The sequence below is a fragment of the Mustela nigripes genome, chromosome 1, assembly GCF_022355385.1.
Source record: "Mustela nigripes isolate SB6536 chromosome 1, MUSNIG.SB6536, whole genome shotgun sequence".
In the NCBI taxonomy this organism is placed as follows: domain Eukaryota; kingdom Metazoa; phylum Chordata; class Mammalia; order Carnivora; family Mustelidae; genus Mustela; species Mustela nigripes.
Window position 1 is genome coordinate 142,235,049 of NC_081557.1, and position 22,129 is coordinate 142,257,177.

The 22,129-nt window shown below is 37.7% G+C and overlaps 1 protein-coding gene across 11 annotated transcripts in view; it reads right to left on the minus strand.

Moving 5' to 3' along the window:
* Positions 1-991: 991 nt before the first annotated feature.
* RAPGEF2 (Rap guanine nucleotide exchange factor 2) overlaps positions 992-22,129 on the minus strand; it is a 249,798-nt gene continuing 228,660 nt past the window's right edge. For 4 of the 11 annotated variants that reach the window (XM_059374406.1, XM_059374397.1, XM_059374373.1 and 1 more), the window contains 14 exons: positions 19,083-19,240; positions 18,289-18,529; positions 15,907-16,290; positions 14,841-15,052; positions 14,624-14,747; positions 14,015-14,038; positions 12,724-12,947; positions 11,107-11,313; positions 8,839-8,991; positions 7,953-8,075; positions 6,511-6,724; positions 5,225-5,784; positions 3,861-4,166; positions 992-3,056 (listed from right to left, as the gene is read on the minus strand). In XM_059374406.1, the coding sequence (XP_059230389.1) occupies positions 3,031-3,056; positions 3,861-4,166; positions 5,225-5,784; positions 6,511-6,724; positions 7,953-8,075; positions 8,839-8,991; positions 11,107-11,313; positions 12,724-12,947; positions 14,015-14,038; positions 14,624-14,747; positions 14,841-15,052; positions 15,907-16,290; positions 18,289-18,529; positions 19,083-19,240 (2,956 nt within the window). In that variant the 3' untranslated portion in view covers positions 992-3,030. The remainder of the gene's footprint in view (positions 3,057-3,860; positions 4,167-5,224; positions 5,785-6,510; positions 6,725-7,952; positions 8,076-8,838; positions 8,992-11,106; positions 11,314-12,723; positions 12,948-14,014; positions 14,039-14,623; positions 14,748-14,840; positions 15,053-15,906; positions 16,291-18,288; positions 18,530-19,082; positions 19,241-22,129) is intronic. The other 7 variants (XM_059374445.1, XM_059374435.1, XM_059374418.1 and 4 more) reach the window with 4 other exon arrangements.

A 22,129-nucleotide genomic window follows, 5' to 3' on the forward strand; every position in this document is an offset into this window, starting at 1 on the left:
CTCGATTCCAGGACCCTGGGATCATGACCTGAGCTGCAGGCAGACACTTAACCATCTGAGCCACCCGGGGCCCCCTGAGTAATGGGTTTTATAGTGAAAAGATGGAGGCAAACACATAACACATGTATACACCATACCTTCATTTTTTAAAAGAAGGTGTGGTTGAAGCAATTGGTTTTAATTCTCCAATTATTTTCAGAGAGTTTCGAATTGTACTCACCAAGATAGCACAAATGCCTCAGAAAGATTTTTAGGTTTGGCCAGTGGCCACGTGCGTATCAGAACTAAACTCCAGACTCTTTTTTAGACTTTCTCATATTTTGCACATGTGCCCCTGTATGTTTCCACTCCACCTTCTGAGGCTTCTCAGTGAGTGGTGGATACTGCTTTTATTTATGCCTGCTTGAGGATAAGAAACGAGTTCTTGATTTCTAGTGTGCTTAAATAGGTTCGCTGCTGCTTAACTGATTTTTACCTTTTTAAGTATAATGCCCTTCTGATAGGTTGAAATATTATTCAACTTACCAAACAATAGAACTTAGATGTAACAATGATATTTTATGTACTCATTCGAAGTCTGAAATCATTAGCTAAATTGTACCTTTAACCTAGTGGTCATGATCTTGGAGGACAGTTTAAGTTCTCTGAGGTCCTCAGTATGTATACTGGGAATTAAAATGTTATGTCCCACAGATTTTTTTTTTTTATTGGAAAAGGGTTGAGAAGAGACAAAAGCTCTGTAAATACAGAATGATCATCATCATTTTTCACTGTATCTCAAGAAACACTGAATTCTGAACATAGTTGGGTTTGTGAAATTAATTTCTCTGAATCAACAGACAGCTACCTAAAAGAATAGGCCATTGGTCAGTTTTTATGCTAAATGGGCAAAATCTCCTTGGCCTCCTGAGAACTTGCTCCTACAGTAAGACCGAAGAACCTTATTACACTTCAATAATAAAAAGCATGCACGATTCTTTAAGGATGTAGACAAGGCTTTATGTTATATTTATTTATTTTCCAGCTTGTATAAACTGGATGTAGAAGCATAAACATAGTACATTTCTACCATCTTCAACAAAAATATAACCAATATGTACAATTATTGTATTAAAAATACAAAAGGGATACAGACTCCACCAATGTCTTTCTAAAAGACATACAGGTACAAGTAGTATCAAAAGTATGAGGAAATCACCAGTTAATTGTACATTCTGCACTTGACATCACAGAGCGAACTGAGATTAGCAGTCCTATGTTCTACAATTACTTAATGCTTAGATAACATTTGTGCAACTTGTGGTAGAGCTAGATTTCTGTCTTTCTATCTGCACATGAGGTCCATAGCCTATATAAGAAAACTGGCAAATGATGCATATTACATGTAAAATTACAAATGCATAATTGACAATGTAATATATAAGCAAGTAGACAAATGCCATGATACAGAAGATTTATTAAATAAAGCACTGACATCAGTTGATACAGTGAAAAAACACTGCAATTTGACTTTTTAAAATTTGAAGCTATTTACGTTTATCTACTGATCAATATGATCAGCTGAATTTAATGGAAAAAAAATCCAAGACCAGCAGTTCCTCACATTTGAGTACTACTCGGATTGGCAGCCTTCACTTTTCCGGAGTCTGTGCAAAAACAACACAAAAATAGAGTGGAGGGGTCATTTCAGTCATTATAGGGTTAATAGCAGCTGTGAGCAGGTGGTTGCTACACGTAGGCCTTCTCTATCTGCGTCCATAAAGCCACTTACAGGTTAGTCCTTGGTGACTAACCGGCCTTGCAAAGGCTGGCATATCTCATCAGGTTGATCTTTTGTTCTTTTGTCATGGTAAAGGCTTGTTTATTCCCTAATGCCAATTCATTGAAGGGAGGCTGTCTTGAAAGAGCAGTATGAACAGCTGGCATCAGCTCCAATATCCCAAGCTGCTTTCACTGCAATGCTATCCAGTTATGAACGTTTCTCTTTTTAAAAACGAACGAACAACAACAAAATCCCTAGAACTAATTTAACAGAAATCAAAGAAACATAACTTAAAACAACGGGGTTTGCCATCCATCTCAATGGAGCAGGACACGCCCTCACATGACACCATCCTGCACTCCATAAGGCTCAGACACAGGACACAAGAGTCCCATTTCCCTCCCCTGGCCATGTGCAAACAGTTTTACAGAAGAACCCCACCCACTGGGGAAGGAGTGGATGAGGTGTCTTGGTATCTAAGTAATTGGCTAACATCTTATACTTCCAGGATAGGGCACTTCATGGGTGAGGCCAGAAGGACACAGGAAGTCAGGGTCGCAAGCCAGGTCTTCCCTCTTCTTGCTGGGACCACACCCTGTCCGGCATATTTGGTTTTTCAGAAACCCAGGCTGGCAACCCTACTCAAAGGTTCAAAATAATACTGTAATCATTAAATGGATATAACATTTACTCTCTGAACAAAATCTTTAAATCCATTTCTTAAAAAAAAAAAAAAAAAGACATTGTAAACAAGTGGACAAAGCACTGTACTCAAAGGATTTCATTGTTTTTCTTTGTCTTCCTTAATGGGTTAAAGGCCCCAAGTAGTTCAATGGCTAGCTTTTCTCATTATCCCAATGAGACCAAGTGCTAGGACTGGATTGAAATCTAAAAGGAAGTTTAAAAAAAATCCTTCCAGGCATTGAGAAGTACAGCCAGAGTGAATCATCTTGTTGTGATGATCTTGGAATTGGGAATGATACTGTGTGATGTGGCAGGCAGCAACAGTGGGAGCTCGAAGACTGCTGCACTGTGCATTTCAAGCAACAAAGTCTGAAAAGTGCCAGGGCAATTTCTTCACAGTATTTCACATGCAAAGGGGAAAGGAAGAAGGGGAGAAGAAGCCCCATGCTGCTTTTAAGGCAGGGAAGGAGGCAAACTGGTCCACTGGCCTCAGAATGTGAGTTCCAAGGCTCCGCTGCTAGGGACGTCTTCTTGTGCTCTCCTTTTAAAGGTGGCTAACTCTGGATCCAGAAAAAGCCTGTGCCTCAAACAGCAGATACCTGTTCATCTTCTGCAAACATAACCAGGAAAGAGAGAAAGAAGCATCAGTGAGCAAGCGAGTCATTCCTTGTGCTGGAGAGAACACATTCACTGATAGGTTAAATAAAAATACTGCAGCTCTTTCTTTAGTATAACTCACCTAAGCAATGATTAATAATAGACTTAAAAAATACATAGGATTCATACCTTTAAATATATACACACAATATAGAATAGGAACATTCTTGATTAAATTTATTGAAAATTACGTAATAGCAGCATGTGACTTTAAACAATATACACTCACGTCTAGAAGGATATATAATAAAATGTAAATAATAGCTGCATGTGGTAGGATTAGAATTAATTTTCTTTTGTCTTTTGTCTTTTTCCAGAATGATTATTTGCATAAAATAAGTTAAACTTAAAAAAATAACGGGAGGTGATGATCTTGGTCATCCTCATTCCAGCATGATCAGGTAGGTCAATGGAAGACAAAAACCTTTTAGAGAATGTCTGTTTCTTCATGGACTCCCATCTGAACTCATTAAAAGCCCAAATATAACATTTCCACATAGAACTCTTGACTGTCAGTAAAGAAATCTAGTCATGTACACACTTCATGAAAAGTGCTCCCCTCTGCAATCTCTGGTATTTCTTAAGACATTTATAAACAAACATAAAACCCTCAAACACTTGAAAGCTTTGACCCTAAATTTGGACCTCTCAATATAAACTGTTCTTTGTGTATTAAGAAAACCAGTGCCTTGGAAAGCTTATAGCAGGCAGCGTAAGGACCACAGCTAACGTTATGGTTTTAAGAATGCATATGTACCATCCTCCTCGGTGGAAAACCCTGGAGACTGATACGGGGCGAGGCGTGGGTCACACTCGTTGGGTTTATGCCACTGCGGTTTGCTCACGGGCCTGCCGCCGGCCGGGTGCCCATGTGCCTGCGGGACCGGCGAAGGCCCGGCTGTGTCCGTGGGTCGGGCAACCATCCGAGATCTCTGAAGTGCCACATTGTAGTCTGGAGGTTTCCTGGCTGGATGGGAATGGCCTTCTGGAAAGTCAGTGATGGGGATTCCAATGTAGCCGGGAGGGGTGGGTGGGGGCTCTCGATACCTGCCCTCCTTCCGCACTGTGGTAAAGACAGGGTGCCAGCCATTAAACATTTTGTGGAGAACAGTTCATGCCCCTGATGTTTATGATGACGTGTACAAGTAATTACTGAGACAGCAAACACAGTGGAATCACAGATGTGATCTTGTGTGGTATGAGATAGCGGTGGGGGATATGGTAGGCGAGGGAACGGGTATTAACGGGACCAAATATTCACCATGGTTATCTCTATGTGGTGAAATGATCAGTGAGAGAAGCAACTAAGCAATCTGTTATCTTGAAGCAGAATTGCAGAAAACCAATCTTAGGTTACTTTCAGGTCTTGGACCTCACTTTGAAAAACAGAGAACTAAATTTGGAAAAGTAGTACCAAAAAAGATGCAAATTTTAAAAACTTTATACAGTATGTATTTCTCTTAAAATCCTTTTATTAATGTTCATGACCTAGAACACGAGACCTGTAAAGGCAAGTAAATAAAAAGTTTTATTTTCTTGAACTTCACAGACTCAATTTTTCGGAATGTCACAAACTTCGTACAGTGCAAACCCCAACCTGCCAGATCCCTAGGCCGAGGCTCTTCTGCATCCTGTTATCTCTCAGGGCCCTCTCCCTTGTTCTACAGCATGCAGAGAGGATTTGCTTAGTGCCCAATTAGTCTGCATAACCAACAGTGGAAGATTTATATATGCAAAGTGTAAAGTTCTAAATACATTTCGAGGGAACAATACAGAATAATAAAACATTTAAAACAGGTTCAAGGGAAGAAAATTCTTCCTTTAGAAAGAATGGGCATCCTTCCTCATAAATTGGGCTTAAAGGACAAGAGAATATCCATAATGATAATCTACTGATCTTGATTGACAGAACTTACTGAATTTTTAGAATGTTGGAATAGATCTGTATGTACTTAACCACAGAAGCTGGGCTCTTAACTACTCTTCATTTCAAAATCCTGAACACACCGCTAATTCAGAAGCTCTATACAAGGGGTGGGGCAAAATGAGGAAAAGCAGCACGTACACATAACTTTACTTTGGAAACAAGGTAGATTTGACAGAGTTCTCTAATGAGCTTACCAATGAGTCCCTTTGCGGTACTCGATGTCACAGCAATGTGGGCCGGCATGGGAACAGGTTTGGTTTCTTCTGTGGTCACAGAGGTCATGCTGCTGCTTTCAGCCTCAATGGAAACATCTTTCCCGCCCCTTCGCTTGATCGTGCCTGTGTCACCTTCCGAGTCTTCTCCCCAGTATCCTGTGGAAGATGCCCAGCTTGCCCGGGATTGGGCTTGTTCAAGACTCTCTCTACTTTGACTTTGCCTGTTGTACTTTGTGCTATGATCGGAAAACATAATTTGGTCCATATGGCTGCTTGAGGCCCATAACCCTGCAGGATCCCCTGAATAATCAAAGTGAGTGTGCCCGAATGGAAGTGTCTCCCAGCTTCTCTGGTGCTGGATGGTCTGTATGTTATCATGTGAGCCACTGGAGCACGACGTCCAGCTCCCACGGCCACTGTCGGCAGCATCAAGTGAAGCACGGTCACCTTGGTCTTGGGAAAGTTCCTCTGTGCTTGGAGAAGAAATTACTGTAGCTGTAGCATATAAGCCTCGGTTCTCGGACATTGGTGCATAGGACCTAAGTGGTCGAAAGAAATAAAAAGGAAGAAAAAGTACAAGATTGTTAACTAAGAAAGCTAGGATATAAAACCAAAGTACTTTTTCTTCCCCCTAGAAAGGTCACTTTTTTCATCCTAGGAAGAGGATGCTATATCCACTTTACTCACCTTGTCATTACCAAAAATTAAATCCGGTGGGAAAAGAACCACCTGCTTATAATAAAGGAACACTTTCTTATGGGGTTAAAGGCTGGCTCAACATACCCTGACTTCAGGGAGGCAGCTTCTACAAAGGATCTGGGATATGTCCTAAAGCCACCCTCTGTCTTTAGCAGAGAACAATGGTCTTCTAATAAAGAATAAACCTAATTTGGGGGCATCTGGGTGGCTCAGTGGGTTAAAGCCTCTGCCTTCAGCTCAGGTCATGACCCTGGGATCGAGCCCCGCATCGGGCTCTCTGCTCAGCAGGGAGCCTGCTTCCTCTTCTCTCTCCCTCTCTCTCTCTCTGATCTCTGTTAAATAAATAAATCTTAAAAAAATAAATAAATAAACCTAATTTGAAAGGCTGTGTGTACAACAGAAATAGCATGGCATTTAGTAATCTAGAAATTGTGAAAATTAGAACTGGGATGGGAGCATTTCTTAGGCACTTTGTAAAATAATAGAAATTTACATCAGGAGTAAAGGACCCATTTTTAAAGGATGGAAGAAGAAATGTACAAGAATACGAAAGAAAAGCTGCTTACCCTAAGCTGTACTGATCTGGTTCGATCAGCGTCCGCCTTTCCATCCTACCCACACCGAGGTTTGTTTCCACGATGCTGACAGAATGCCTCTGGCGCCGCTCATCGTGCACGGAGTCAAAGGAAGAGTTGCTGACAATACTGGATCGGGAAGAAATTTCACTGTGACCAGAATCTGAAAAATTATCCACAGTACCACTGGGAGCCAACGTGTAGCCTGCATGGGAAATACAACCATATTGGTTAGACACTGTGGGTTTACAACATAAAACTGAAGTCTACTAAACAGAAGCAAAACCAAAATATAGTCAAAGATAGCACCGTTGAAGTATGTGTGTGGGGGGGGTGGGGGGGACAACACTTGACTTGTGGAGACCAGGCGACCGATATAAGGTAAACTTCTATTCAAATGAAATTTTAACATACTTATTAGAAGATTAAGGAGGAAAAAAGAGAAACAGTGTTATGTGAGCCAGGAAATGTTGCAGAAATCAGGGCACTACCTGACCATTCTTAGTTGCTTTAAGTATAAATTACACTACCATTTGTCTATATAAAAAGAAACTGAGGAATAACTATGATCAAATTTAAAAGTTTTTTTTCCCCCCAAACTGCAAAGTCAGTTTGGGAAAACCTTCGATGAAGTTATAAATTTTCTGAACTTTGGAGTAAGTCAACTGGAAGTATCTATATTAGAATTTTAAGGTGGTGACACATAAGAATAATACCTGAAGAAAACCTCTTTGGTTTGCAAAAAAAATTTTGGTTTTTCAGTATTAATATATTAGATGAATCACATAAAAGCCAATTGTTTTGAAGGATGTAATGTGCAAAATCTCCATTTTTCTCCCTAGATCATCACAATGTCTAAACAGATGTCCCAAAGGACATTTTTTGGCCCAAAGGAACCTTAACTCTCCTTTGTTGCTAAAAATAATCTTGGAAGTCACAAAGGAAGAGACACTTGTCTTGATATTTTTAATGAAAAAAAATTCAAGTCTTCTTTCTCAGTACTCATTTTTTTAAACATTACTATAGATCTCATGTTACCTTAAAATGCTGGTTTCATATGATTATATGGATGCAGTGCGAATTTTTCAGTGCCACTTACTTAATACAATTAAATCTAGAACACATAAAGGCTGCTAATTTACTCTCTAAATAGTACTTCCCATCCTTTCAGTAGCTTGGTAATTCCTGATTTATTTTTTAAAGGTTGCACAGGTCTTGATAAGGTTTAATGTGTTCATCTATGAGAAGTCTTTTTATAAACCACACTGGAAGTTCTGACAGACAAGATGTAAAGCCTTCGCTAAAAAACATCTCAAGAAAAATCATCACTCGGATGGAGCACTTGACATTTGGAGGAATTCTCCCACTTTCCTTAACTAATAATGAGGAAATTCCTCTCTTTCCCACCCAGTTTTTGGTTCTATTAACCCCACCTATCCCATAGGTCCGTGGTGCATTGTTATTCTTGTTACTGTTCTCACTTCCAAGAGAAGAGGAGGAACTGGTTAAGTCCAGCTGCCCGGAGCCAAAAGATCTCAGCTGATTGCCACTGCCACCTAACAACAGGATGAGAAAAGAATTTAGATGTATCCATTGAACAAGGACAGTAGAGACTGATACCCACACAAAACGCACAGATGTCTGAAATATCTAAAAAGCAAAGCTGAAAAGGTATTTGTCATGTCAGTGAAATCTAATAATTTATTAATCTTTTTGGCCTTCCTCCAGAGAAAACTGTCTTGGCCATTTCTGACTGACTTCCCCCCATTCAGTTCCAGGGGAGGAGGAGAGAGTAACTCGGGGGTTATGCAGCAGAAAGTGACTGTTATTGTAATCTCAGAAAACATTAACGTAACGGAGAGAGTTGGCCTAAAATTTAATCTCTTTTAAAATAGTGACCCCCAAAAAAAGATAATCAAGACCCGTGTTAATACGATGAAAAAATAAATCAGGAAGATACTGGTTTTTCTTATATGTTTAAAGCCCTCTACACTGTAATTATTGTTATATAATCATATTTGGTTAGAACAACTTTTGGCATAAAAAGAATTACTTCCATACTAACAATAAAAATCTTAAATGTATGTTTTAAAAGGCCTTGTATACTTTAACACTACTTACTAGAAATATGATATTAAAAAACACCAAACTTCTTCTAAATTTATACAATGAGGGGAAAAAAGCTCCTTGGACATTACATAGTAGATCATTTTAAAGGACTCTAACATCAAAAACGTTGGAATATGTAACTCTGGCATTTATTATAGCTGAAATGTTATAGATCACTATTCAGGAAAACAGTAAGTAATTCAGTTCTACCTTTCCTTGGAGAACTTTGTGGAGAAGTGGGAGGAGAAGAAAGCTGTGAAGACGCATTTGATATAGTATCTTCTGCTTGTTTTTTATGACGCTCCAGACTTCCTTCTTCAGACAAAGAAAGAATTTTCTTTAAAGCTTGTGGAGAGTTTATGCCTATAAAAGAAAGAAATATGTATTTTCAAGGCAAAAAAGAAATAACATTAATAACTAAAATCTTTTTTAAGATTTAACATTAGATTCAGTTTCAATGTATTTATCACCTCAACAGTCTTTGTACTTACCATGGTATAAACAGTAAGCTTGCAGAAGGCACATGATACCTGTAATGTGGTTTCTGATTGCTATCTGCTGGAGAGCTAGAAATAGACTGTTTTTGGTATTTTACTCTAGATTCTAAATCTTAAAAGTAATCACCATCTTTATTCAACAATATATTAAATAATGAAGAGGGAAAAAACACAATTTGAAAATATTAGAATTTAGGATGAAAGTGATACAGCTAAGAATATTTATTATTAGTATTCAAGTTTGAGTATTTTGTTGAACTCAAACAGGTATTTTGGTACTGCTGGATATGTGAGCTCAGGAGAAGTGGGAATGATGGGAGAAAACGAAGGAGCCAAGACCTAAACAAAAGCAGTAAGAAAAGTGAATTAAGAACATTCTAAGGAAGTCCACACAGTTAATATTTGATCAAATAAGTATGTGAAAGAGAAGGTAGAAGGAGACACATGAAAGTGCCCCGTGTCACAGAAATCAGAGGAGTGATCCAGTGCCAAGTGCAGGATCAAGTAAGGTGAATGTAGAAGGAAGAGGATTACATATACCAATAGGAGGTGATTTTCCTCCCGAAAAATTATTTTTAGAAATAAGATACATTAAAATATTTTACAAAGCCTCTAGTATTCCTATGAGGCACTCTCAATTACCTATTTTAAACAACAAAGAGATACTTGGAAAGGCATAATAGCCTGACACTACCTTGATCAATGCTAGTCTTAATGTTCTTAGACTTAAGAGAATCCATTAAGAAGGAGGCAGTAAAATTCAACAAAGATTCAATCCTCCATTTCACGTCATGTAAACATTTGATCTTGTTTTAATACAGTTTTTTAAAGCCACTTTTAAAGCAATATTTTATTTACATGTATAGATGCTAATATAGCCAAGATGCACAAAAATGTTAGCTACACTTAAACTATATGAATAAATAGTTTTGATTTGGGAAAGAATTCCAAGGCCAGCATTATACACAGACTCAAAAAGTGCTTTATACTCAGGCACACCTACACATTTGGCCAATAGGCTATATGTAGCTAAAAGAAAGACTGATAAACTCCTATGTAAGAAATTCAGTGTAAAGGAGGAAATAGAAGTCCAGTTGCAGGGGATTTAGGAATACAGAAATATCAATAAGATTGTGGACAAATAAACATGTACCTCGGTTTGTGACAAGGAGAGCAATACAAATATTTCAAAGGGGAAATATCAAGTAAAGGTGTTCTTTTGTCACTCCTCCCCAAATTCAACAAATGGCATACTTGCTGATCAGGAAGAAAGGGCCAAAGACAGATTATGAAGGACATACTTTAAGACTCTTGCTCACCTCATAAGGATAGGTTGTCATTGGGCAGGAAATCCATCAGTGACCAAGTACCTTTTTTATCTAAGTAAACTCTTAAGTTTTTTCTTAAATTTCTTCCCTTTTATTGTTTCTTTTCACATATATGTTTGAAAAAGAACCCATACACTTTATGAAATATAATTCTGTTTTACCATTTACATAAAGGGACTAAACTTCTATTTTAATGGGAAAGATGAAGCATGATTTGGCCACTTAACGTTCAGGAATTAACTGTATTTCCCCCTCAAGTTACAAGAATCAGTGATTCAACAAAATAGAATTCATGTCCAGACAAATCATTTCACTTAAAAATATTCTGCCTAAATTCTAGCAATTCATTGATCATAAGGCCAAACTAGTTTAAATAATGTATATGGACAAAGCAACTTTTGTTCTCATCAGAAATTAATAAAAGCAAAATTTTCCCATCCCCCCCATGACAAATGAGCATGATTAAATGTAAAACTCTTTACTTTTGCTGGTGGAAGGGACTTTGTAAGTTAAAGTTTCACCTGGTGAACACTAATTTTTTTTAAGAGGTAACACTCAGAGATACAGAGTTTATTCAAGGTAAGGGTTTTTTCCTAATCTGGAAAACATGACACTGAATAGCCTCAAAAGAAGATATAGTTTTAATCACCTACCAAAAGGTGGGAGATCCTTTACGGGTACTTTCTTTCGTGAAGGATAAAGGGACACAGCGGGAACCTGCAGTCCTTGGTTGATTTTATGCTGGGGCTGTGGCTGCTGGGGCTGTGCTTGGACTTGTGCTTTCTGCTGCGACCCTGCCCTTGGAGCCACTGGGGAGGTCTCAGATTTGACAGGCTTTTTGTCACCAGGATTCTTAGGCACTGTTCATTGTTTGGTTTGAAAACAGAACAACAAATTTCAGAGGTTAGTAACCATACACAAGTTTAGAACTGCAGGAGTATCTTCTACACTTAACAACAATGAAATGTATCTCTTATCTTTTTTCCTATTGCCTGTATAAGAGACAGAAATGGGGGTGGGGGAGGACTCAGCTACAGAAAATCATAAAGGCATGACAGGACAAAGATCCTTTACAAAACCAGCTCTCAAAGGATGATTATACTACTAAATACTACCACATTAAGATAAAAATAGAAAAGTATGGGGAGTCTAATGTGTTTTGTGTATGTACAGAAAGAGCATGAATAAATGATAAAAGCTATGGCAGGAAAATTGTTAGGAATTCCTTGACATACATGAGCTTAGTTTTTATTTAATAAATGGTATTAACTGTAAGCTTGTTACTACCAAATTCTCTCTCCTTTGGGAAGAATGATCTATAATAACTAGCAGCAACTAATACTGTTGGAATATTGTGCTGAGTATAAACTTCCATGGCATATAGAAGGCAAACCAATTTAGTAGGGCAATGAAATTCTGTATGTGTAATATATTAATAGTTGAAACAACTCAGTGACATAGATATACTTCCTCCATTTTACACATAAAGAAGCTAAGGATTAGGCAGCTCAAATAGTTTGCCCAAGGTGACACTGCTATTTTGCGGAACAAACAGAATTTGAACTCAAATCAATCTCTGACTCTAGAGAACAAACTCTTCACCCTGACACACCATGTTTCATAGCGTCCTGGGAAAATCTAATAACCTGAATCCTCTCCAGTCATCTAACAGTTAAAGTCTTTATAAAAGGTGTCTTCAGACCTGCCCATAAAAGACCCAAAAGTGTCCTAAGTAAAAATGCCTCTATCTCACAAAAATGCAGATGCAAGTAAACGGAGGGCTGTCCCCACTTCCAGCCCGGCCAGATTTTTAAAGGCTGTGGAGCTGCACCTTCGGCTGAGCTGTGGCTCATGGTGCAGCAGAGTTACGGCGGGATGTGGCAGGTGAACTCAGTGCTGGCTGCTGTCCAGGCTGAGGGTCTAAAAGGCAGCCCGCATGCCTCAGGACAGGCCCCCCCCGACAAGGTAGGCCCCTCAGCCCTCTCGGGCTGCCCTTCAGTCTGGAAGCATCTTTGTGAGAAAAAGGAATGCAACCTAAACAGCAGGCACCATAAGTCAGTCGCCCTCCTGACACTAACCTGGTCAAGACACAAGGCCCAGCCCAGGACAGTACGGCACGGTATCAACACCAGCATTCAAGGGAAAGGCTGGTGTGTCCCCGGGATGCTAATTACCCCTCTGCGCTGAGGCCCTATTTGTCACGACCCATCCCACTGCACAGGAATTTGCGCTCCAGTCAGATTCTACAGCCACTTAAGGGAAAAACTCACATGTGTTGGTTGCTGGCTCACACTGCAGTGATAACGTCTGAAGACTCTCCTCATCCATTTCTAGCTCCAAATTGGATAGGTACTGCTTTACTTTTCGAGCCATTTGGGCATCTTCATAGAGCTTTTTGGCATTGAGGAAGGAACTACGACGTACCCGCTTTTTATGACCACCTGTCTGAGCAACGTCTAGCACTGTTGCATTTGTACTACCCTGGCTGAGAGACCTGGAAGATGAAAAGGCAGGTATGCAGCTCACTCTAGCACGGGATTACAGCCTCTATTTGAAACATGCCAAGACTTACGTAAGTATTTTACATTCAAAAGATCACATGCCTCATTCTGGTAAGTAAACTGTTACAGAGAAATATAGGCTAATATAGATTAAAATGTTTTTTAAGTCAAAAAAAATCATACACACACACATACAAACATATATTTGCTTGGCACCTGGTTCTAGTCCAACTAGGAAATTCTGCTTTTCTCATCTATACAGTATTCAAGGCAGTTCTTTCACAGAAGCCAGCAAATAATAATGATTATATATAAAAAAGCTATATATAAAAGCTCATGCAATACATAGTGAAAATCGTTGAGATTTACAGATTTACATTACATTTACTTCTCTTAAAGAGGAGGTCTTATATAAATTTAAATAAAATTAGCCACACTGCTCACTATTGTTTCCTTTATTCCTTGAGTTAAATGTAATGAGTTTTTAAAGTAACATGGGTCAATTTGTTAATAAAATGATCATGCAAATATAAACGTGTGTGTATATATATATATAGAAACTAGTATATGAATTGTTAAGATTGTTTAAAAAGTACTGGTTTACAGAATGAAAATAGTAGTTAGTTGAGCCATAAAAATTTAGTTTTAACACGTGGGGCACTTTTTATATTATACATATTTAATTAAATATCTGTGCTATAGTATTTAAATTGCACAGTTTTTCCTTTTAACGTTCTTCCTCCCATAACCCCGCATTAGGCTTTCTCCATTTCAAAGCACACAAATTATATTAAAATAAAATCTTTTTGAAAGTTCCAAAGTATGCCTGGCCTACAGTTCCCCAAAACCATCATCAATTTTTTCATGGCTGTCATGGATTATGACCTCAAAAGCAAAAGCCCCAACAGATTAAACTTGAAGTCAGTTTGCCAGCTGAAATTCTGCTAGAGCAAGAGGGTTAAGAAAAAATGCAAAGCACCAGAAAATACAGCAGGTAAGAAAACAATGCAATGAGCAGAATAAGAATCGTGTGTGGGTTTGCAAGGTCTCCACCACTTACCCCAAACTCCTCCATTTCTTCTTCCTGTAATTGAGAGCCATGGAGGTTGAAGCATGGGTGTAGAAAGAGAGACAGAAAGATCACAAGCTCAGAAAGAAAGGACTAGACTTCTGGGTAAGCAGTACTAGAAGCTCACAAACATTAAACTGCATAATCACCTCACACACGCAACTGTACTGGCAATATTCTTCTGGCTCAAAAGACAGATATATTTAAAATTTTTGTTCTAAAAACTCCTCTCCTTCACTGTATTAACCATTTTGACTCTACTGACAACTAAATCCATTGTATAGATACTGAGACAATATTGTTTGGGTTCTTTACATATTTTTGTTCATGCTATCAATTATGAGTTTTAGCTCCACAAATTGGGAGTTCTCCTCGTGTCAAATGAAAAATTTCTGCGGACAAGCTATTTTTACTGAGAAGTGTACCTGATGCAGAATAAGACATTTATTTCAAATTGAACTCCTGGGGGATTCTGGGCACGACCTAATACAATTTCTACCATGCTACAAATACAAATACATGAAAATTTCTCCTTTATCAAGAAGCACTAAACCCAAACTTCTCTAATCCCACATGCGCTGCTTAACTTTACACACTCACCGAGTCCTGAACATGAGGGCAGGGTCCATGTTAACGGAAGCCATACGGCCGACATGACGAATTTCTTTTGCAATCATCCTTAGCTTCTCAAAATTGACTAGCCCATCGACTTTTGAGTCATTTCCTATAATTGGCAAAGAAGAAAAGGGGGGATCAGGTTGGATTCATTTATTCTGTGTTTCCACAAGTGCAGACAGAAAATCTACATTATATTAACCTTCATGAAGGAACGTGAGATCCTTCTTGATAACAGGGAACAGGGGGATTATGGGAGGCTGTAGGTTTTGACTGTTGAGGACATTGCGATATTTTGCCATGTTTCTGGAGGGATCAAACAGGTCTTGGAGATCTTGAAACAGCTTTTCATATTTATTGGGAAGTTTTTCCCAGGTGGTTCGTAGTCTTGCCACTGGTGCCAAGTTTAGACCACTGGAAGGAAAAAAAAGTGACATAAAATCAAATTACCCATTAATAAAACACCTCTGTGTTTATACTGTATATACATAGCAATTTACAGGACTCATAAGAAACTATGAATAATTCTGGGTAATGAGAATTGAAGACAGAAGCAGGGTCAAGGCCAAGGATTATTACTCGTCTTCCCTTTGTACCTTTCTAGTCTGTTTTTTGGGAACAAACAACCAGAATGTGAAATATCATGAAGGTAGCATTTTGTTTGCAGCTTTGTCTCCATACATAGAGAAGCACTTGGCACATAGTGGGCGGGTATTTGATAAAACAGACTAGCCAACTATCCTGTAGTAATAAAATGAAAGTCATAATAGTAATGAGAGTATGATCAAATTCCTAGTGAGAGAGGATGACCAATAATAATCATGAATATCAATACTGTTAATTGTTTCAGTTTATATTTTCTTCCAGCCTCAATCTAAGCATTTAAAAGGGAAGAAAATGAACATTTGGGCATCTGCTTTGTGCTAGCTGATAGAACTCCATACACATAATACCATTTAATCTATTCAGTCACTCTCCGGGGCACTGTTATTTTACAGAGAAATAAACTGGTGTTTGGAGAAATTCAAGTAATTTGGCCATTTTTTTAGTTTGTAGAACTAAAAAAAAGGTAGTGAATATAGCTTTCCTGGGCTCTACATGTAGCTTACAGGAGATTTTAAGAATGATTGGATTCAGAGAAAAAGAATCATTGAATATGATTCAATTAAAAACCGCTATACTTACACAAATTATATGGTGTTCCTGGATTGATATTTATTTTTGATCTACAAACTGAAATGAGTCTTAGGACCAGTATGCTTTCTTACCTGATGATTGCAAACATTGAGTTAAAATTCTTGCATTCCCTGCAGTGTAGTGCTATCTTGATGAAATGCTTAATGATCTTCATCCTCTTCAGCTGGTTTGTCTCTCTCAGAATTTCAGATGCTACCCAAAATGTTTCTTGGTTAATTACTTCTTCAAATTTCTTCAGGTTGGCACAGCTGGTTTTGGATTTGAGTTTAAATAAATCATCTATATATTCAGTAGGTTCAATGTTACGGAAAAGTTCAAAATTCCGCATGGAGAGCTGTGTGGCAACTTCAACAGTACTAAGCTGCAGGAGGGAGATTTGACTCTCCCTCAACAGCTCCTGAGCATCTTCATCTGAACAAAGAGTTTCTGTCTCCATGTTGTTTTTCAAGTAATACCTATGAAAAACACAGAATTCAAAGCCTAAGCAGTACTCTCATGACATTACTTGAAAGAGTAATGCTCCTCTGCAGACAACATGAACAAAGACGTTCACTTGAAGGATGGAAGAATTCTCTATAAGGACAGAGAATGCAGCTGCTGCCCCAGTCACCAACTGACAGAATCACCTCCAAAAGCCACTGATGGAAGCTAATGAGTCCCAAGTCATTTCACTTGTACGAGTTGTAATGTATTTTTCTCTTGCCTTTCTCTGCTTTCTAGATTATTTTTTCTGTTTTTGCTAAAAATGACAGAAATGACCTAAACTTGAAATTTGTGTAAATAAGAAAACGGGCTCTAAAGTTAGAAGGCAGTGGGAGAGATCAGACACAGGTCATCTCCCTATTTTTCCAGAGAGGATCTGTCACTATTGATGGATCCAAACTGGATTAGTCCAAGTTTACCTATTTCTTCAAATACCAAAGAAAGAAAGAAACCTATAAGCCATTCCCCCCTGTTTGATACTATGAGTACAACAATCCTAAAACAGATTTTTAACTTTTAAATATCTGATTTTCATAAAAACCCTACAAGTGAGGCAGGTATTATTCTTACCAGATGAGGAAACAGAGCCTCCCAAATATTAATGAATCATTAATATCGGTGACAGATGAGACTCATTAATACCCCTTTCTCTCTGTAAACAACTTGCTGTAAACAGAATCCAGATGTTTGCCCTGTGTTTTTTTTTTGGTGGGAGGCGGGGAGGAAGAAGGGTGGGGTTTGTAGACAGATGCTTTTCCTAGGCCAAATTCCATAAAGAAGGAAACAGAATAAGCACAGTGGGAGTCCTGCCAAACTGGCCTGTTACATATTTCACCAAAGCAACCAGGACAGGAAACACATACCTTGAGGTCTTTACATTCACAGACTCAACGTTCCCAGTTTTCATCACTCATGAAACCCATGACCCGTATTCGTCTATAATTTTCTTGAATGTGAATCACGAATCTGCACCTCAGCGGAGACTTGTAGAACTCCATCATGGTTACAGATAACTCAGTGTACATTCTAACGAAACTAACTGCTAGTGTCAGGGTGGAAATAAAGGAGGGTGAAGGAGAGTGTGAAAGTTACAGTTGATAACAAGAAAAATGAAGTTCTGAATGAATTAAATCAGGTTTAGACATAGATTATGGAAAAGTCAAGGACAATAAAACACCATCTGGCAAGAGAGGGAAAAAAATGTGATTTATGGAACTATTTACTATTCCATCAGTTCAGAATCTGGTCATTGAATGAGAGCCAAAACTTAACCACTTTTTCAACTGTCACTAATTTGTGGTTTGAGGATACAAATTATATATATAAGGGAAGTAACATTCACTAGACTCACAAAACCAGGTACAATGTTTTCTCACAGGTAATATGTGAGATAAACAGGTAGCAGGAGACCAACTACAAGTTTAGTTCTAGAGTGAGGTATTTTTCCTAATGTAATGCACAATCACAGGCAAGCACTGGCAACCACATAGTCCTAGGTAGTGTCATCTAAACAAATGAAGCTCCTAGGAAAGTTAGGCAGGCAGGAGCAACTGACACTAGACTGTTCTTCAAGAATATGTCTGTGAATGTATACATCCAAGAAGAGCGCATCAGGGTTAACTCTGTGACTTTACATGAGGTATACTCCACTGTTCTGCCGGTCTGGTGTCCTTAAGGACGAGTCTAAGAGGTGACTGCTGGTGCCCAGACAGGCCACAAGAACATTCAGGTCACAATGCCGTGCTTTGGAAAAGGTTCTAAAGAGATCCTTGTGAGGGTCAACAATCTATGGGGTATTTTACTTTGATATAGCAATTCTTGGAGGACAGAGAAATAAATACTTCTTTCTACTTTGCAGGGGTACTTAATTCATTTTAAAAACGCTTTGAAAAGCCCTTTGTTCGTCTTTTAGATGTCCACATGGGCCAGATGAGGGGTTAAAGAAATCCAACAGAAGAGATACTGTGTACCTTCCACTCAGTTGTATTCTATCAGCAAGTTTGGAAAGCTGATCTGGAAGTCGTCTTTGTTTGATTACACCCTCAGGTGTGACGGAGACCTCGCACAGTGAATATTGATCTGGAGTGGCAGTCACAGCAAACTCCCTGATGGCCTGAATGACGACTTCCTTCGCTGTGGTGTCCTTACTGATCATGATGTATCGGCTTTGCTGGTCAGCCTTAAAAACCCTTAACACTTGATCTGGCAAGTCTGGGGGAAATAAAGGCCATATATAAGTAGAACAGATTTTAGTATATGGTAATACAGTTAAGTGAAGTAATCTGAAAAACCTCCTGAGAAAAGATAACACTGAACTTTCATCTCTCCCTTACAATCCTTCTTCAAAGACTTGAGCAGTCAACATACTAAATTCAAGATTGTCAGGTTGATAGCAAAAAAAAAAAAAAAAAAAAAAAAAAAATTTAAATCAAATTCTTCTTTATTATACTGAAAATCCCATTAAGCTAGCCTAAAATATTCCTTTCCCTCCATTTATTTTAGTATGACCTAGTAATAATCTGCATGGTATGTGTTATCTTCATTTTATGAACGAGAAAACAAATTCAGAGAGATTGATTTGCCATTGCCGTATCAAATTAGTCTGAAGAATAAAAAAGAACTGATTCTGGTTGTTTGAAATTTAGGGTTCATTCTGACTTTCAGCATTTGACATAATCCATGCCAAACCAAGAGCATAGAGCATTACCATTATGTTAGAAGCAAACAGATTGCTATAAGAAAACAAAAGCGGCGGGGGGCTCACCCGGAGTCGTACTGAAGTCTAAAATGCGGTGATGTGACTGCAACAAGTCGGGATTGCTGGATGACAAGGTTCCGCTGACGGGCAGTGCAGTGGGGATGTGCTTCGTCTGCCTTAACCCCACTATGCTGTCGTCCTGAGACTGACCAATCCCAATATCACTGAACAAAGAGGAAAAATCAGAAAATCAGTGATCTACAAGTGAAAAGGCTATAACACTCATCAATACGTAATAGATGCAAACCATAAATAAACCGTATTTCCTAAGACTTGCAGTTCATTTAAAAGTACCATTAATAAATCTGGTTGAAAACAGCAAAAGCAAGTATGGCTTAAGTGTATCTAACTCAACTTATCATGTTGTTCCTTAAGCATATATTACTCCAAAATCTGTCTTTTTCACTAGACAATGCATAACAAATACTAGTAGTTTATCAGTATATTCAAGAGAAGATAATCTCTATTTACTCCTGGAAATAGACTTAAGAAAAAGCACATAGAAATGAGTGTATTCAGTCTCATTCAATTGATAATTTATGCATCAGAATGATAAATTATTTTAAAATCTAATTTTTAAAAACTGAAGAAACAGAATAAAATTAACAGAGGGGAAAAGAAATCCAAACTGTCCTAATTTCATTCTCCAATGTTTCAGAGAAATAAAAGAGATCTCTATGGAGTGAGATGTAAAGAAACCCTGACACTGACACTATTTCTTAATTACACAAAGCATAAAAAAGCAAAGATGCATGGTGATATTTCTTAGCATCAAAGAAGAGGAAATGGAAATCCAATGACTCACTTTTAATTCTCTACTCAAAATTTCTAGTAAGACATTTATGTTCTCCAGAGAAATACTGCTTATTATTGATAGCTACGAAACTAGTGCCATTTGTAAAAAGTCTGTTACTGTGGACAATTCTTAAAAAGTGATTTAATAACATGTAAAAATTATTTCTAGAATTGAAGGGTCAGCCGTTTTCAGAACAAAACATTAAAATAATAAGCATTGGACACACACGAAATAACTAGATCATAAGCAACTAATTTCTAGAAATACCTTAAAACGAGGAGAAAGAAAACTGTACTAAGGTTAGGTGTCCAAAGTAACATTAGATAATGTTATATTTAGTATCAATTAGGTTTTTAGACACTAGAGCTTGATCATAGTACCAACTATCTTAATGGCTGTGATTAAAAAAAATCTAGCTGCATTCTTTATTTTGAGAGGGGAAAGAATAGAAATTCTGTAGTTAAATAAGCAAGGATAAATTTTTTTCTTTTCAAGTCAACATAAAAAAGATTTTAGTGTAAATTCTTCCAAATTCATAGGTAAGTACAATGACAAAATTCAATTTCAATTTAAACACATATTGGCATGCATATAAAGACAAATATTAATGCTCTGTGAAACATTAAAACCTTCACATTATTAGTAAAGTTTTGTTTTTCATCCATATAAACCACCTTTTCTGCCAAAAAATCTCAGATAGAATCCATGACATGAGACAACTACTGTGGGCTCAGGCCAAAGATATAGCCAATTGGACTACTACTACCGCAAATAGCTAAAAATACCAGAGCTACCTTCTTAAGAAATGTTTCTCAGCAACATTTTAACACTGAAAATGAAGATCTAACTCTTGCCTCTCTCTCTCTTTTCCACAGACACGAGGCTACTCTTGGATTGAAACTACTTTATATTCAAGACTTAATTCAGAAACGTCCCTCTCTGAGCATATCTTCTGTTTCCTCTCTCCAACTCTCTCAGTTACCGAAGCTGTTTTTTGGCCTTTGTTGATTTTATAGTTTGTTGATTTAGTCCCTCTTTTCTCAGGATTCATCAGTCTTTCTTTACTTACCTTACAACCAGATCTGAATCCTATATTCCTCTTTCCTCACCCTTTTCTTCCGCCTTTTTGTTCCCCCACTCCACCATGCCTATCCTTGCCAATTCGCATCATCCAGCATCTTAGCTACAGTCGAATGCTCTACCCCTGAGCTATACCCCCTTGCATCATCCAGCATCTTAGCTGCTGTAATACTGACAGTGTTTGGTGGGGAAAGGAACCACAGTATATCTAGAAGATTTGTGTAACTGACTAGTGACTTTGTTTAAAAAGAAATCTTTGTGAACACATGCTAATTTCTAGAAGAGCAAAGTTTAAGTAGTAACTAGTATTAAACAAGTCTATCACACCATATAATAAATAGATCCTACACTTTATTGAGCCATCTTTTAAATATAATTTTTTAAAATTTCAGTTGCTTTATATATGTATGAATTATTTCAAATAATTTTCATAATAAAACCAAGAGCACAGAGCACTTAAGAGGCATACATGCACATAAATACAAATTAAGATGTTTCCTCAGTGTTTCAAAATTACACATCTTGATTACCTTCTTTTCCTTCTCCAGATTTTGAATATCTTTTTTAAATACACATAGAACAAAATTATACACAGTATTCTCATATTGTGTTCTTTGCCAATATCCTGTACTGTGGATGGCTTATATCCCAGTTCTTACGTGTCATGTTTCTATTAATACTTGCCACGGTCATGCTGACTTTTATTTAACTTTTTTTAAGGTTCATATTTAACTCATGGTCAAATATGACTGGAGGATGTTTTAGTTATTGTGCTGCTAATAACTCTACATTTAAGTAATTTTTTTTTGTCCACTTAAAAATTTGTTTTGTTTTTTTAATCTAGAATGGTCACTTTAAAAATCAGTTTCTATTTTCTGTAATGTTAACAGGCCTAATCCATCATTTATTAGAAACTTACTCAATATAAACATGCTCTCAAGTGTACAAATAAAACCATTATACTCATTGCTTATCCTTAGGACTCTGCTGTAGAAATCTTTTTAGCTGATACAAATCCACCAATCCTTATAGTTCAGTGGGGACAACACAGGTTTGACACTCCCATCAATATTATATTTTGGGCCATGTCTCTCTAATCTGTGGATAAAATTTTATCTGAATTGGAATTTAAGAAATGTTTGATATAGTTCTGAATGTCTGTATCTACTGCTTCTCT